This window comes from Schistocerca americana, chromosome 3 (assembly GCF_021461395.2).
Source record: "Schistocerca americana isolate TAMUIC-IGC-003095 chromosome 3, iqSchAmer2.1, whole genome shotgun sequence".
Classification (NCBI taxonomy): domain Eukaryota; kingdom Metazoa; phylum Arthropoda; class Insecta; order Orthoptera; family Acrididae; genus Schistocerca; species Schistocerca americana.
The window spans coordinates 970,466,124-970,484,386 of NC_060121.1; the positions used below are offsets into that span (position 1 = coordinate 970,466,124).

General features: G+C 39.8%; 1 protein-coding gene across 3 annotated transcripts in view; it reads right to left on the reverse strand.

The window, feature by feature from the left end:
* Positions 1–18,263, reverse strand: part of LOC124605116 (T-cell immunomodulatory protein) — a 450,797-nt gene that overhangs the window by 28,118 nt on the left and 404,416 nt on the right. For all 3 annotated transcript variants that reach the window (XM_047136574.1, XM_047136576.1, XM_047136575.1), the window contains one exon: positions 10,290–10,488. In XM_047136574.1, coding sequence (XP_046992530.1) covers positions 10,290–10,488 — 199 coding nt within the window. The remainder of the gene's footprint in view (positions 1–10,289; positions 10,489–18,263) is intronic.

An 18,263-nucleotide genomic window follows, 5' to 3' on the forward strand; every position in this document is an offset into this window, starting at 1 on the left:
AATGTAGCACGCATCCAGCAAGCATTTGTTCGCAGCCGAGGAAAATCGACTCGCAGAGCTAGCAGAGAGTTGCAAATTCCACAATTTCAGCAGGATGGAGTGCCACCACATTGGCACTTATCTGTCCGTAACTACCTGAACGTCAACTACCTGAGGCGATGGATCGGCCGCCAGGCAGCCTGTGACAGAGCACTTCATCACTGGCCTACAAGAAGCCCTGATCTTACCCCCTGCGATTTTTTTCTTATGGGGGTATAAAAAGGATATGGTGTTTCGGCCACCTCTCCCAGCCACCATTGATGATTTGAAATGAGAAATAACAGCAGCTATCCAAACTGTTACGCCTCATATGCTACAGAGAGTGTGGAACGAGTTGGAGTTTCGGGTTGATATTGCTCGTGTGTCTGGAGGGGGCCATATTGAACATCTCTGAACTTGTTTTTGAGTGAAAAAAAACCTTTATAAATACTCTTTGTAATGATGTATAACAGAAGGTTATATTATGTTTCTTTCATTAAATACATTTTTTAAAGGTGTGGTATTCTTTTTGAATCACCCTGTATTATGCAGTAAGATGGATTAATGAAAAAATATCAATAGATAATTTTGTGGGGAAAGTGAACCAGAGACTATGTTTTACTGGCAGAACACTTATCATAAGCAACAGGTCTACTAAAGAGACTGCCTACACAACACTAGTCTGTCCTCTTTTGGAGTATCGGTGGGCGGTATGGGATCCACATCAGACAGGACTGACCAGGGCATTGAGAAAGTTCAAAGAAGGACAGCTCATTTTGTATTACTGCAAAATAGGGAAAGTGTGTCATGGATATGGTCCACAAGTTGGGGTGGCAATCATGGCGTTTTTTGTGGTGGCAGGATCTTTTCCTGAAATTTCAATCACCAACTTTCTCCTCTGAATGTAAAAATATTTTGTTGGCATCCACCTACACATGGAGAAATGCTCTTCATAATAAAATAAGAGAAATCAGAGCTCACACAGAAAGATTTAAGTGTTTGGTTTCCCTGTGCACTGTTCGAGAATGGAATGGTAGAGAAATAACAATTTGTCCATTTTATTTGGACTGTTGAGCTCCGTGGCTGTGGATAATGATATTTCACTATAAAAATACAGCAACCACCCACTTTTTAATGCATTTCATTTATGCCAATATGCATTTCGGGTTTGCACCCATCTTCAGCTGGCAAATTACATGTATCTTCAGTAGAGAAATAGCTTGAAGATGGTTTCATGAATCCTATGCCAGACACTTAACTGTGAACTGCAGAGTAGTCATGTAGATGCAGATACAGGTGCAAATGAACATTGAGGTATCTGATGTACTTCTAAGGCACTAGTTACCACTGCATTTTGGTTTGAAATTGCACATCAACAGTATTTATTTTTGTAGGATATTATTTGGACAATTACCAAGTGACCCCATTAAACATATTTACAGCTCACAACATGTTGGTCCAGCACCCGAGCTAAGGAACAAACAAAATTCCAACATTCCAATTAACAAATGATCAGAGGCTAACCTGTTAAAATGTATATGCAGAAGTGGACTCAAGTATATGTATGGTTTAACATTTCACAATTTCATAGAGGTAGAAATTACTACTGGCAAAATCTTTACTTTGTAGTAGATAAGATAGGCAATGGGATTTAAGAGGCACTGAACCTTCTTGTCAGTTATTCATCAGGTTAATGATAAGTAATTTATTCAAAAACATAACAGTCATAAAATTAATGTGCACCTTTCACAGTTAACCATAGTCCTGTATTGTTGACTAATACAATTGGGGCATGCCTATGTATTCACTGTAACATGAGAACTTGATGCTTCAGGACTGTGAACTATGTTGTAGTGTGCATTTTGAGAGAGAGAGAGAGAGAGAGAGAGAGAGAGAGAGAGAGAGAGATACAATACTAGTTCACTACTTGAGATACAGTAAGTATCAATGTTCAGTTTTTCCTCTGTACAGTGAGTCTTCATTGGAAGTAAAGAAAAATACATAATTACATTATGTTCAGAAATAAGAAACAACATGAAGAATGTGCATTTTGTAGTAAAACATAAGGCAGATCCAATTTTGAAAACAGAGCAAATGATTATTGGAAGAGAACTATCATTAAGTTAAACATCAAAATATGTCTGTCAGCAATGAAGTAACAGTTGGTGAACAAGACTGAAGGTCGGAGATAAGATATATATTATGTTTACATCTTGAAGAAAGAATGTCGCTGAGAAATGATTTAGGCACATCTTAGGAGTTGTTTCCAGAATGAATTTTTCACTTACAGTGGAGTATACTCAAGTACTTTTGTGAAGTTTGGATAATACAAGAGAAGTACATGCAGAAACTTATCTGTGAGTCATGCTATAGTAGCTCTGTCAGTAATGGCAGCCAGTTACTGCAGTGCCCACAAAAGTCAAGTATCTGGGCTCAAGGCTCATTTTGGCACACAGTTGTAATGTGTGAGGAAGTTTCAAAATTGTTTCACCTGTTCATTGATTTTAGAATTCCTAAGAAGTTTTTGTCTAAAACTGTTGCAGGTAATAAAATGTGGTGTTGTAGATATAACCCAAAAACAAAACAACAATCAAGCCTGTAGAATATTGCTTCATCACAATAACAGAAGATAGCAGAACAGGTGAAACCTAACATCGAAATAATGGTTTTTTTTATCAACAGGATGAGGATTGCACCTATAATAAATTTGTTACCCGTGGATCAACAATTAGTCACGCCAAAGACCTATGAACAAAATGAGCTGCAATATGGTGATATGGCAATCAAAGGATTGCTCCTCTACCGCAACACTCCTGACATGGTCATACAGTGCTGATTGCTGTTTTTTAAAAACTAAAGTGACAGTGATTTACTTCAAAACATTAACACCTGACATGCCACTCAGTGTCTTTTTCTTTTTCCCTAATGAAAAGGTGTCAAAATCCCTACAGTAGTTCCTTCACATACAGAGAGAATAATGAAGGGAGAGGGGGGCCTTTAATTTAATCACCTCTGTAGCCAAACGTTTAGCATCACTGCCTTAAGTGCGGAAGTACCCGAGTTTGATTTGCAATACATCCTCAGGTTCTTTTCTGAGCTAGAGAGGTCTGGAACAGCCTTATGAGGTCAAATGAGAAGCTGCTTGAATAAAGAAGCATAAGCATCATCATCATCAGGATTCATTTACTGACAATACCAGCTAGTGGGATCAGTAAAATAATGATCACATATCCCACAATCATATAGTACTCTTAAGGCTTAATGCCTAATCCTTATGTGTAATGTCTATGTTTATGTACAGATGACTTGGCATTGTAGTTAGCATTGCTGAAGTCAAATAGAATACTAATTTGTTTTTGATCAGAACTTACATATTTGTATATTAATTGTTACCAGAATTAATTCCATGAAATTTATAGAGTAAAGCTTTTCATATTATGAAACAGTTCACATAAAATACACTTTATTATTTGCTGATTGTATTAGCACACAAAAATAATTTTGTAAAGGTTTTTTGTCCATTGTAAAATTTCGTAATTACAACAATACTATTGTCACGAATCCATATACAGGCCGGTGTTAGGCCAAAGCAAGTTAGCTGTTGGAGAGCAGTAAAAAAGCAGCTGTAACCAGTACATGAGTTGTTGGTAGTGAATATTGTTAAATGAGGAAATGACGTAACTTGGATGTTTAGACTTATTTGAAAAGTAGTAACCTATTCCGTATCACATATCTAATTGACAAAAGGAAAATTCAGGATTCTTGCAGTGGAAAAGAACGAAGGATTATTGCAACCAACAATTGTTGTCAGCATCAGTCTTCCTAAGTTAAGAATACAAGAAATTGTGCCGTCTTTCTTGCTTCAAAGCTCTTAAGGTATTGAAATAATGCCATTTTATTACTTGAGAGTCATGACTAAAAAATTTTTTATCACTTTTTTTTTGTATATACTGATATCAGAAGTATTGCAAGTAGCAGAAAGGAAATGTTTTGAGGAGAGATGAAACAATTCTCACTAAATACACTAAATGGTACTTATAAAAGCAATCACTTTGACCTAATTGTCAATTCCATATAGATTACAGTTAGTCAAATTATTCATAACAGTATGCAGTAGAAACACCTAGCATTTCTCTATGATAGAAATTCTTTTGTAAACCACCCTTACACAAATCCTGCCACAAACACACACACACACACACACACACACACACACACACAGCACAAAAACATAAAGTTACAGACTAATTACACTACATTACGTGGGGGAATGACATTCAATCTTTTGTGGCACAACAAATACAGGGTGATTCAAAAAGAATACCACAACTTTAGGAATTTAAAACTCTGCAACGACAAAAGGCAGAGCTAAGCACTATCTGTCGGCGAATTAAGGGAGCTATAAAGTTTCATTTAGTTGTACATTTGTTCGCTTGAGGCGCTGTTGACTAGGCGTCAGCGTCAGTTGATGCTAAGATGGCGACCGCTCAACAGAAAGCTTTTTGTGTTATTGAGTACGGCAGAAGTGAATTGACAACAGTTGTTCAGCGTGCATTTCGAACGAAGTATGGTGTTAAACCTCCTGATAGGTGGTGTATTAAACGTTGGAATAAACAGTTTACAGAGAATGGGCGTTTGTGCAAAGGGAAAAGTTCTGGACGGCCGAGAACGAGTGATGAAAATGTAGCATGCATCCAGCAAGCATTTGTTCGCAGCCGAGGAAAATCGACTCGCAGAGCTAGCAGAGAGCTGCAAATTCCACAATTTCAGCAGGATGGAGTGCCACCACATTGGCACTTATCTGTCCGTAACTACCTGAACGTCAACTACCTGAGGCGATGGATCGGCCGCCAGGCAGCCTGTGACAGAGCACTTCATCACTGGCCTACAAGAAGCCCTGATCTTACCCCCTGCGATTTTTTTCTTATGGGGGTACGTAAAGGATATGGTGTTTCGGCCACCTCTCCCAGCCACCATTGATGATTTGAAATGAGAAATAACAGCAGCTATCCAAACTGTTACGCCTCATATGCTACAGAGAGTGTGGAACGAGTTGGAGTTTCGGGTTGATATTGCTCGTGTGTCTGGAGGGGGCCATATTGAACATCTCTGAACTTGTTTTTGAGTGAAAAAAAACCTTTATAAATACTCTTTGTAATGATGTATAACAGAAGGTTATATTATGTTTCTTTCATTAAATACATTTTTTAAAGGTGTGGTATTCTTTTTGAATCACCCTGTATTATGCAGTAAGATGGATTAATGAAAAAATATCAATAGATAATTTTGTGGGGAAAGTGAACCAGAGACTATGTTTTACTGGCAGAACACTTATCATAAGCAACAGGTCTACTAAAGAGACTGCCTACACAACACTAGTCTGTCCTCTTTTGGAGTATCGGTGGGCGGTATGGGATCCACATCAGACAGGACTGACCAGGGCATTGAGAAAGTTCAAAGAAGAACAGCTCATTTTGTATTACTGCAAAATAGGGGAGAGTGTGTCATGGATATGGTCCACAAGTTGGCGTGGAAATCATGGCATTTTTTGTGGTGGCAGGATCTTTTCCTGTAATTTCAATCACCAACTTTCTCCTCTGAATGTGAAATATTTTGTTGGTATCCACCTACACATGGAGATATGCTATTCATAATAAAATAAGAGAAATCAGAGCTCACACAGAAAGATTTAAGTGTTTGGTTTCCCTGTGCGCTGTTCGAGAATGGAATGGTAGAGAAATAGCTTGAAGGTGGTTTCATGAATCCTATGCCAGACACTTAACTGTGAACTGCAGAGTAGTCATGTAGATGAAGATACAGGTGCAAAAGAACCTTGAGGTGTTTGATGTACTTCTAAGGCACTAGTTACCACTGCATTTTGGCTTGAAATTGCACATCAATAGTATTTATTTTGTAGGATATTATTTGGACAATTACCAAGTGACCCCATTAAACACATTTACAGCTCACAACATGTTGGTCCAGCCAGCACCCGAGCCAAGGAACAAACAAAATTCCAACATTCTGATTAAAAAATAATCAGAGGCTAACCTGTTAAAATGTATATGCAGAAGTGGACTCAAGTATATGTACGGTTTAACATTTCACAATTTCATAGAGGTAGAAATTACTACTGGCAAAATCTTTACTTTGTAGTAGATAAGATAGGCAATGGGATTTAAGAGGCACTGAACCTTCATGTCAGTTATTCATCAGGTTAATGATAAGCAGTTTATTCAAAAACATAACAGTCATAAAATTAATGTGCACCTTTCACAGTAAACCACAGTCCTGTATTGTTGACTAATACAATTGGGGCATGCTTATGTATTCACTGTGACATGAGAACTTGATGCTTCAGGACTGTGAACTATGTTGTAGTGTGCATTTTGAGAGAGAGAGTGAGAGAGAGAGAGAGATACAATACTAGTTCAGTACTTGAGATACAGTAAGTATCAATGTTCAATTTTTCCTCTGTACAGTGAGTCTTCATTGGAAGTAAAGAAAAATACATAATTCCATTATGTTCAGAAATAAGAAACAACATGAAGAATGTGCATTTTGTAGTAAAACATAAGGCAGATCCAATTTTGAAAACAGAGCAAATGATTACTGGAAGAGAACTATCATTAAGTTAAACATCAAAATATGTCTGTCAGCAATGAAGTAACAGTTGGTGAACAAGACTGAAGTTCGGAGATAAGATACTGAGAGACTTGATGCATATGTAAGCCATGTAATAAAAACATCACCAGAAGATGGGGAAAAAAGATTGTATTCTCTAAACTTTGCCGATGCCCTGTGAGTTATGCAATTGGTAATTCACAATTTTACTGTTGTTGTTGTGGTCTTCAGTCCTGAGACTGGTTTGATGCAGCTCTCCATGCTACTCTATCCTGTGCAAGCTTCTTCATCTCCCAGTACCTACTGCAATGTACATCCTTCTGAATCTGCTTGGTGTATTCATCTCTTGGTCTCCCTCTACGATTTTTACCCTCCATGCTGCCCTCCAATACTAAATTGGTGATCCCTTGATGCCTCAAGACATGTCCTACCAACCGATCCCTTCTTCTGGTCAAGTTGTGCCACAAACTTCTCTTCTCCCCAATCCTATTCAATACCTCCTCATTAGTTATGTGATCTACCCATCTAATCTTCAGCATTCTTCTGTAGCACCACATTTCGAAAACTTCTATTCTTTTCTTGTCCAAACAATTTATCGTCCATGTTTCACTTCCATACTTGGCTACACTCCATACAAATACTTTCAGAAACGACTTCCTGACACTTAAGTCTATACTCGATGTTAACAAATTTCTCTTCTTCAGAAACGCTTTCCTTGCCATTGCCAGTCTACATTTTATATCCTCTCTACTTCGACCATCATCAGTTATTTTGCTCCCCAAATAGCAAAACTCCTTTACTACTTTAAGTGTCTCATTTCCTAATCTAATTCCCTCAGCATCACCCGACTTAATTCGACTACATTCCATTATCCTCTTTTTGCTTTTGTTGATGTTTATCTTATACCCTCCTTTCAAGACGCTATCCATTCCATTCAACAGCTCTTCCAAGTCCTTTGCTGTCTCTGACAGAATTACAATGTCATCGGCGAACCTCAAAGTTTTTATTTCTTCTTCATGGATTTTAATACCCACTCCGAAGTTTTCTTTTGTTTCCTTTACTGCTTGCTCAATATACAGATTGAATAACATCGGGGAGAGGCTACAACCCTGTCTTACTCCCTTCCCAACAACTGCTTCCCTTTCATGTCCCTCGACTCTTATAACTGCCATCTGGTTTCTATACAAATTATAAATAGCCTTTCGCTCCCTATATTTTACCCCTGCCACCTTTAGAATTTGAAAGAGAGCATTCCAGTCAACATTGTCAAAAGCTTTCTCTAAGTCTACAAATGCTAGAAACGTAGGTTTGCCTTTCCTTAATCTTTCTTCTAAGATAAGTCGTAAGGTCAGTATTACCTCACGTGTTCCAACATTTCTACGGAATCCAAACTGATCTTCCCCGAGGTCGGCTTCTACTAGTTTTTCCATTCGTCTGTAAAGAATTCGTGTTAGTATTTTGCAGCTGTGGCTTATATAACTGATTGTACGGTAATTTTCACATCTGTCAACACCTGCTTTCTTTGGGATTGGAATTATTATATTCTTCTTGAAGTCTGAGGGTATTTCGCCTGTTTCATACATCTTGCTCACCAGATGGTAGAGTTTTGTCAGGACTGGCTCTCCCAAGGCCGTCAGTAGTTCCAATGGAATGTTGTCTACTCTTGGGGCCTTGTTTTGACTCAGGTCTTTCAGTGCTCTGTCAAACTCTTCACGCAGTATCGTATCTCCCATTTCATCTTCATCTACATCCATTTCCATAATATTGTCCTCAAGTACATCGCCCTTGTATAGACCCTCTATATACTCCTTCCACCTTTCTGCTTTCCCTTCTTTGCTTAGAACTGGGTTTCCATCTGAGCTCTAGATGTTCATGCAAGTGGTTCTCTTACCTCCAAAGGCCTCTTTAATTTTCCTGTAGGCTGTATCTATCTTACCCCTAGTGAGATAAGCCTCTACATCCTTACATTTGTCCTCTACCCATCCCTGCTTAGCCATTTTGCACTTCCTCTCGATCTCATTTTTGAGACGTTTGTATTCCTTTTTGCCTGCTTCATTTACTGCATTTTTATATTTTCTCCTTTCATCAATTAAATTCAATATTTCTTCTGTTACCCAAGGATTTCTTCTAGCCCTTGTCTTTTTACCTGCTTGATCCTCTGCTGCCTTCACTACTTCATCCCTCAAAGCTACCCATTCTTCCTCTACTGTATTTCTTTCCCCCATTCCTGTCAATTGTTCCCTTATGCTCTCCCTGAAACTCTGTACAACCTCTGGTTCTTTCAGTTTATCCAGGTCCCATCTCCTTAAATTCCCACCTTTTTGCAGTTTCTTCAGTTATAATCTACAGGTCATAACCAATAGATTGTGGTGAGAGTCCACATCTGCCCCTGGAAATGTCTTACAATTTAAAACCTTGTTCCTAAATCTCTGTCTTACCATTATATAATATGTCTGAAACCTGTCAGTATGTCCAGCTTCTTCCATGTATACAGCCTTCTTGTATGATTCTTGAACCAAGTGTTAGCTATGATTAAGTTGTGCTCTGTGCAAAATTCTACCAGGCGGCTTCCTCTTTCATTTCTTAGCCCCAATCCATATTCACCTACTACGTTTCCTTCTCTCCCTTTTCCTACTACCGAATTCCAGTCACCCATGACTATTAAATTTTCGTCACCCTTCACTATCTGAGTAATTTCTTTTATTTCATCATAGATTTCTTCAATTTCTTCGTCATCTGCAGAGCTAGTTGGCATATAAACTTGTACTACTGTAGTAGGTGTGGGCTTCGTATCTATCTTGGCCACAATAATGCGTTCACTATGCTGTTTGTAGTAGCTTACCCGCATTCCTATTTTCCTATTCATTATTAAACCTACTCCTGCATTACCCCTATTTGATTTTGTTTTTATAACCCTGTAGGCTGACCAAAAGTCTTGTTCCTCCTGCCACCGAACTTCACTAATTCCCACTATATCTAACTTTAACCTATCCATTTCCCTTTTTAAATTTTCTAACCTACCTGCCCGATTAAGTGATCTGACATTCTACGCTCCGATCCGTAGAACGCCAGTTTTCTTTCTCCTCATAACGACATCCTCTTGAGTAGTCCCCGCCCGGAGATCCGAATGGGGGACGATTTTACCTCTGGAATACTTTACCCAAGAGGACGCCATCATCATTTAATCATACAGTAAAGCTGCATGCCCTCGTGAAAAATTACGGCTGTAGTTTCCCCTTGCTTTCAGCCGTTCGCAGTACCAGCACAGCTAGGCCGTTTTGGTTATTGTTACAAGGCCAGATCAGTCAATCATCCAGACTGTTGCCCTCGCAACTACTGGAAAGGCTTCTGCCCCTCTTCAGGAACCACACGTTTGTCTGGCCTCTCAACAGATACCCCTCCATTGTGGTTGCACCTACGGTACAGCTATCTGTATCGCTGAGGCACACAAGCCTCCCCACCAACGGCAAGGTCCATGGTTCATGGGGGGAGGAATTTTACTGTATCAGAACAGTAAACTAAAAACTTAAATCTTCATCTGAATTCTCTGAGAAATTATGCTTAGTTCTCAAAATGAAAATGAATACATTACTATGTATTTTAATGATTAAAAGTCTCTCCAACACATTAACAGTTCAATGGATTACCTTGTAACTATTGCCCATACTGCTTGGTTTCTGCTGCATGCTATTCCGTAGAAAGCAACATCTTTCGTTTTGAAATTTGTTACAATATTTTCAGATTCAACAATTATATCTTCACTTTCATTCACCTTGATGTTGAGCTTACACACAACGCCCGTGTGTGATGTCACTACCACTCCTTCTGCACTTATTGGTACTAAACCTGTGGAAAGAACAGTGTTGTTATGTGCCAATGATGACTGACTATACTGATAAAATAATAATAATAATATGAACATTTAAAAATTTGTTGGAACTCTTACCATAGGAATAAGCAATCAAAAATTGGTTGTTAATAAAGCTACAACATATAAGGGTAAACATAGCAAAAAAAGATGATAGTTTCACTAATAAAAACAAAGAAGTACAAAAAACTGAAGTGTTAATTGTTTTAAACCTAATGAGTAGGACAAAGATACCGGAAACTGAGTATACACGGAATGTCACTCATAACTAATGATTAAAAGAGCTGTGTATGAAGCCAGTATGTTGGATATTTCTTGTCTAAACACATGTGTGAATTTCAAAAATGAGACAATGTACCAGCTGACTTTTCCCTGGTTAGGTGGTAATACAGCACTGCTGAAGCTACTTATGGCTGAATTTTTTTCCTGGTTTCAAAATGGGATTAAAATGACCTCTTTCCATGACCTGGTTTTGTCAGTTAAAACACATAAGGTACTTTAAGATGGGTATCTTGGTATGTGCACCTTACAAAAAGGAAGGAAGACTGGTGTTTAATGCCCCATTGATGACAAGGTCATTAAAGACGGGGAAAGTACATGGAGTATATAATAAGGTTAAAAAAGGAATACACAACAGTATAATCACATCACTATTTTTAATATATTATTGTTACAGGTTCCACAGTCACTAGGTAAGCTTCAATAAACTGGTGGTACTTGAAAAAAGAAGGCTTCTACTGAAATGTCAGTTAGACTTTAAAAAGAAATCCTTACAGTTCATCTTCATCACATGCAATGTTATGTAAACCATGGACTATTGCAAACAGGTAAAGCTTTATTTCTTTAAATGGCAGAAACTTACAAGAAAATAATGTTTCATATAAAATACAATGACAAAAGTACTGTCAGACTGTCTGCAGACAATGCTTTTATCTACACAAAAATATCAAGAAGATGCAGCAGCTCAGGATTTGACCTCCTACTGAATGTAGATGTAGGAAGTATGCAGCAGACCTCCGCAGTTACGGTGGCTATGACAGTTGCAAAGTCTAAGAGAAAGAAGAAGGTCCTGCTGTTAGGTAGTTCTCATGGTAGAGGTGTAGGTTAGCAGTTGCAGGAAGTGTTGGGGAGTGAGTACCAGGTCACCAGCATTGTGAAGCCTAATGCAGGATTGGCTCAGGTGACTGTTAGCATAGGGGGGTTATGTAGGGATTTTACTAAAGAGGATCAGGTAGTGATTGTGGGTGGGGCTGGTAATAGTATTGATAGGGATGGGGAGTATGACATAGATGGTGACCTGGAAAAGATAGCCACTCAGACTGGCAACACGAATGTGCATTTCATGGAACTGTTTCAGCGTCACGATCGGCCTCATCTTAATACAGCTGTCAGGCGTAATAACATGAGACTTGGGGGTGCGCTGATGACAGAAGGCATGAGTCACATTTCAGTGGTGTCGGTGGAATCTATCAGCAGGACGGGTTTCACTAGACACGGCCTGCGCCTCAACAGGTATGGAAAGGGCAGGTTGGCAAAGCTTACAGGTGACAGCATAGGTGGGGGTGGTGGGATCACTCATGGGAAAATTCCGGTAGTTGTGGGTGTTAGAGCTGTACCTTTTTTAGATTGAAGTCAGCTGATAGGTATTCCTGCTTAAGGGAAGTCTCTCTAACAAAGAAACCACTTTCGACAAAGCTTAGGTTGGTTGGTTGGTTTGGGGAAGGAGACCAGACAGCGTGGTCATCGGTCTCATCGGATTAGGGAAGGATGGGGAAGGAAGTCGGCCGTGCCCTTTCAGAGGAACCATCCCGGCATTGGCCTGGAGTGATTTAGGGAAATCACGGAAAACCTAAATCAGGATGGCCAGATGCGGGATTGAACCGTCGTCCTCCCGAAAGCTTAGGTATCCGATTAATGAGGGAATTAGTATATTTCATCAAAATATACAAGGTATTAGAGATAAAGTTAGTGAACTGCTTATAGATGTTGACTCTGAAATTATTGGTACATTTGAACACTCTTTAAATAAGGAGATAATTCAGAGGCTTCCTTTACCAGGATACAGGTTGGCTGGCAGCTTTTCTAGGAGCTCTTTGCGGTGTGGGGGAGAAGCCATGTATGTGAAAAACGGTATCCCATTTGAGTCAATTGATGTTTCAAAGTACTGCACTGAAAAGGTGTTTGAATGTTGTGGAGGTGTGGTTAAATTTAGTGGAGCTAAACTTCTTACTGTTGTTATTTATAGATCCCCAGACTCCAATTTCACAACATTTTTGCTAAAGCTAGAGGAGGTTTTTGGTTCACTTTATAGGAAATACAAAAAGTAAGTTATATGTGGTGACTTCAATATTAATTGTATAAGTGATTGTGCAAGGAAAAGGATGCTGGTAGACCTCCTTAATTCATATAATCTTATGCAAACCATATTCTTTCCAACAAGAGTGCAAGGGAACAGTAGAACAACCATAGACAATATTTTTGTTCATTCCTCATTACTAGAAGGGCATTCTGTTAGCAAAAAGGTGATGGCCTTTCAGATCATGATGCACAAATTTTAACTCTAAAAGATTTTTGTGCTGCAATACATTTTAAATATAGTTATCAACTTTTTAGGAAAGCTGATCCAGTTGCCGTAGAGACCTTTGTAAACCTTATCAAGGAACAAGAGTGGCTAGATGTTTATAGTGCTGATACAGTAGACGATAAATATAATGCTTTCCTCAAGACTTTTCTCGTGCTCTTTGAAAGTTGCTTTCCATTAGAATGTTCAAAATAGGGTACTAGCACAAACAGGCAGCCTGGGTGGCTGACTAAAGGGATAAGAATATCTTGTAGAACAAAGTGGCAATTATATCAAAACGTTAGAAACAGTCACAATCTAAATGCAGCAGCCCATTTCAAACAGTATTGTAAGGTGCTTAAAAAAGTTATTAGGAAGGCAAAAAGTATGTGGTATGCAGATAGCATAGCTAAGTCTCAGGATAAAATTAAAACCATATGGTCAGTCGTAAAGGAAGTGGCTGGTCTGCAGAGACAGGTCGAGGATATACACTCCTGGAAATTGAAATAAGAACACCGTGAATTCATTGTCCCAGGAAGGGGAAACTTTATTGACACATTCCTGGGGTCAGATACATCACATGATCACACTGACAGAACCACAGGCACATAGAAACAGGCAACAGAGCATGCACAATATCGGCACTAGTACAGTGTATATCCACCTTTCGCAGCAATGCAGGCTGCTATTCTCCCATGGAGACGATCGTAGAGATGCTGGATGTAGTCCTGTGGAACGGCTTGCCATGCCATTTCCACCTGGCGCCTCAGTTGGACCAGCGTTCGTGCTGGACGTGCAGACCGCGTGAGACGACGCTTCATCCAGTCCCAAACATGCTCAATGGGGGACAGATCCGGAGATCTTGCTGGCCAGGGTAGTTGACTTACACCTTCTAGAGCACGTTGGGTGGCACGGGATACATGCGGACGTGCATTGTCCTGTTGGAACAGCAAGTTCCCTTGCCGGTCTAGGAATGGTAGAACGATGGGTTCGATGACGGTTTAGATGTACCGTGCACTATTCAGTGTCCCCTCGACGATCACCAGTGGTGTACGGCCAGTGTAGGAGATCGCTCCCCACACCATGATGCCGGGTGTTGGCCCTGTGTGCCTCGGTCGTATGCAGTCCTGATTGTGGCGCTCACCTGCACGGCGCCAAACACGCATACGACCATCATTGGCACCAAGGCAGAAGCGACTCTCATCGCTGAAGACGACACGTCTCCATTCGTCCCTCCATTCACGCCTGTCGCGACACCACTGGAGGCGGGCTGCACGATGTTGGGGCGTGAGCGGAAGACGGCCTAACAGTGTGCGGGACCGTAGCCCAGCTTCATGGAGACGGTTGCGAATGGTCCTCGCCGATACCCCAGGAGCAACAGTGTCCCTAATTTGCTGGGAAGTGGCAGTGCGGTCCCCTACGGCACTGCGTAGGATCCTACGATCTTGGCGTGCATCTGTGCGTCGCTGCGGTCTGGTCCCAGGTCGACAGGCATGTGCACCTTCCGCCGACCACTGGCGACAACATCGATGTACTGTGGAGACCTCACGCCCCACGTGTTGAGCAATTCGGCGGTACGTCCACCCGGTCTCCCGCATGCCCACTATACGCCCTCGCTCAAAGTCTGTCAACTGCACATACGGTTCACGTCCACGCTGTCGCGGCATGCTACCAGTGTTAAAGACTGCGATGGAGCTCCGTATGCCACGGCAAACTGGCTGACACTGACGGCGGCGGTGCACAAATGCTGCGCAGCTAGCGCCATTCGACGGCCAACACCGCGGTTCCTGGTGTGTCCGCTGTGCCGTGCGTGTGATCATTGCTTGTACAGCCCTCTCGCAGTGTCCGGAGCAAGTATGGTGGGTCTGACACACCGGTGTCAATGTGTTCTTTTTTCCATTTCCAGGAGTGTAGAATCAGTGCATAGAGGGAATGTCTGTGTTACTGATAAGTTGCATATATGTACAGTATTTAATAATCACTTTCTGAATATAGCAGGTGAACTAAATAGAAACCTAGTCCCAACAGGGAATCAGATTGTGCTCATAGAAAAAAGTGTTCTGAGACTGTAACCTGAAATTCTCCTCCATGATACTGACAAGAGGGAGATTGAGCTAATAATTAAATTACTAAAGATCAAGAACTCTCATGGATATGATGGGGTATCTAGCAGAATACTGAAGTATTGTTCTATGTATGTTAGCCCAGTACTTAGCCATATCTGTAACTTTTCCTTTAGGAGTGGTCGGTTTCCTGACCAATTAAAGTACTCGGTAGTGAAGCCACTTTATAAAAAGGGAGACAGGGATAATGTTGACAATTATAGACCTATTTCTATGCCATCGGTGTTTGCTAAAGTTATCGAGAGGGTTGTATATACAAGGTTACTGGAGCATTTAAATTCACATAATTTGCTGTCAAATGTACAGTTTGGTTTTAGAAATGGCTTACCAACTGAAAATGCTATATTCTCTTTTCTCTGTGAGGTTTTGGACGGATTAAATAAAAGGTTGCGAACACTAGGCGTTTTCTTTGATTTAATGAAGGCTTTTGACTGTGTTGACCACAAAATATTACTGCAGAAGTTGGACCACTATGGAGTAAGGGGAGTAGCTTACAATTGGTTCGCCTCTTACTTTAAGAACAGAAAGCAGAAGGTAATTCTCCACAATATTGAGAGTGGTAGTGATTTTCAGTCCCAGTGGGGCACTGTTAAGTGGGGAGTTCCCCAAGGGTCGGTGCTGGGGCCACTGCTGTTTCTTATTTATATAAATGATATGCCTTCTAGTATTACAGGTGATTCAAAAATATTTCTATTTGATGATGACACCAGCTTGGTAGAGAAGGATCTTGTGTGTAATACTGAAACATTATCAAATAATGTAGTTCATGAAATAAGTTCATGGCTTGTGGAAAATAATTTTGATGCTAAATCACAGTAAGACTCAGTTTTTACAGTTTCTAACTCACAATTCAACAAGAACTGATATTTTGATCAGACAGAATGGGCATATTATAAGCGAGACAGAACAGTTCAAGTTCCTAGGCGTTCGGATAGATAGTAAGCTGTTGTGGAATGCCCATGTTCAGGATCTTGTTCAGAAACTACATGCTGCCTTATTTGCCATTAGAGCAGTATCTGAAATAAGTGACATTTCAACACGAAAAGTAGTCTACTTCACATATTTTCATACGCTTATGTCATACGGTATTATTTTTTGGGGTAATTCTTCTTATTCAAAAAGGGTATTTTTGGCTCAAAAATGGGCTGTTTGAGCTATTTGTGGTGTAAGTTCGAGAACCTCTTGTCGACCCCTATTCAATAGTCTGGGAATTTTGACATTGCACTCACAGTATATATTTTCTTTAATGTCGTTTGTTGTTAGCAATATTAGCTTATTCCCAAGAGTTAGCAGCTTTCACTCAGTTAATACTAGGCAGAAATCAAATCTCCATGTGGAATGCACTTCCCTGACTTGTGCAGAAAGAAGTGCAGTATTCTGCTGCATCCATTTTCAATAAGGTACCACAAGAACTCAAAAATCTTAGCAGTAGCCCAAACACTTTTAAGTCTAAACTGAAGAGTTTCCTCATGGCTCACTCCTTCTATTCTGTCGAGGAGCTTCTGGAAGAGCTAAAAAATTAAGCAAATTCCAGTGTTACATTGTTGATTTTCTTTATTTAAACTTACGACTTGTCACCTGAATATGTTTCTTATATTTCATTTTATCTGTTTCTACAATCATGTTATAATTTCATGTATTAACTCGTTCCACGACCATGGAGACTTCTCCTTAATGTGGTCCCACGGAACAATAAAAAAATAAAATAAATAAATAAATAAATAGGAGGACATTACAGACAGACCACAAAATTGGTTAGTGTAAAGAAGGGAAAAGAAATTCATTTTGGAAGCAACCATAGTGGCATCCACCTGAAGTGAAAACTATGGAAAATCTAAATCTCTATATCTGATCAAGGATTCGAATACCACTCCTCCATATGCCAGATGTAATTAACAGACTCCATTATTGATCGTTAGTTAAGTATACAACCTGATACATTAGAGTACCATTAGGTAAATATATGTATATGATTACATTTTAATTTTTCCAGCTTACATTAATCATTCTTAATGATATTTAATGAAATAAATAGAAATTAGTTTGACAGAGTCTTTGAGCAATCTTTGTAAAATTATGTGTATAATTGTTCATAATGAAAACAGATGTCACATTGATAATCTTCTTTACAGATTGGATTGAAGCAATTTTCACAAAATGATACGAGCTGCCATACGAAACCACTACAACTAAAGCCAAGTGAAATGATAGCTTAGTTCAGTTTAAAATTAACATTTTGTAATATTAACTGTTATAAATACTCAGAATGTAATTTTTGGAACTGAAAGTGTCTGTAATTGATAAAAGTGACCATAAAATCTACATTATGTTCTATGCTCTGGGAAATATTGTGCTTAATTAATTTTAAACATGTCTTTCAAGATGCGTCCTGTTGCATAGTAAGCACATGGTCCTAATTACTTGTTCCATGTGTGATGGCATCAACACATATAAGATTCAAATGGTGTCCTGTGGCATAGCCATCCATGCTGATTCACGTGGTTCCTAAGTTCATCTGTGGTGGTTGGCATTGGGTCACAGCACTGCACTCTTTGTTTCACCATATTCCACACATTATCAACTGGCAGCAGGTCTGGTGATCTCGCAGCCCAGGACAAAAGGCTGACTCCTGTGACACCAAGAAGACACGTGTTTGTGCAGCGACATGTGGTCGCGCATTGTCTTGCTGAAAAATGGCATCTGGGGTGTTGTGCAGAAAGGGTATGGCTACGGGTCACAGGATGTCATTCATGCAGGTCACACTGGTCTCAGTGCTCCGGACATGAACCAACTGTGACTTGTGGTTGTACCCAACAGCATCCCACACCATATGGTCTTGAGTTGGCACTGTATGTCTTATGCAAATGCAGTCACTGTGATGTTGCTCCCCGTATCTTTGGCTAACCAAAATGGGCCCATCATTTTTCAACAAACAGAAGCTGGATTCACACAATTAATAAAGTTTACATTTTACAGAACCTGGATTCATCCAAAAACACTATTTTATGCCTTTCCTGTTCACAGTGATGTCATTCCATACACCAATGCCGTCTACCATATTTCTGCACAT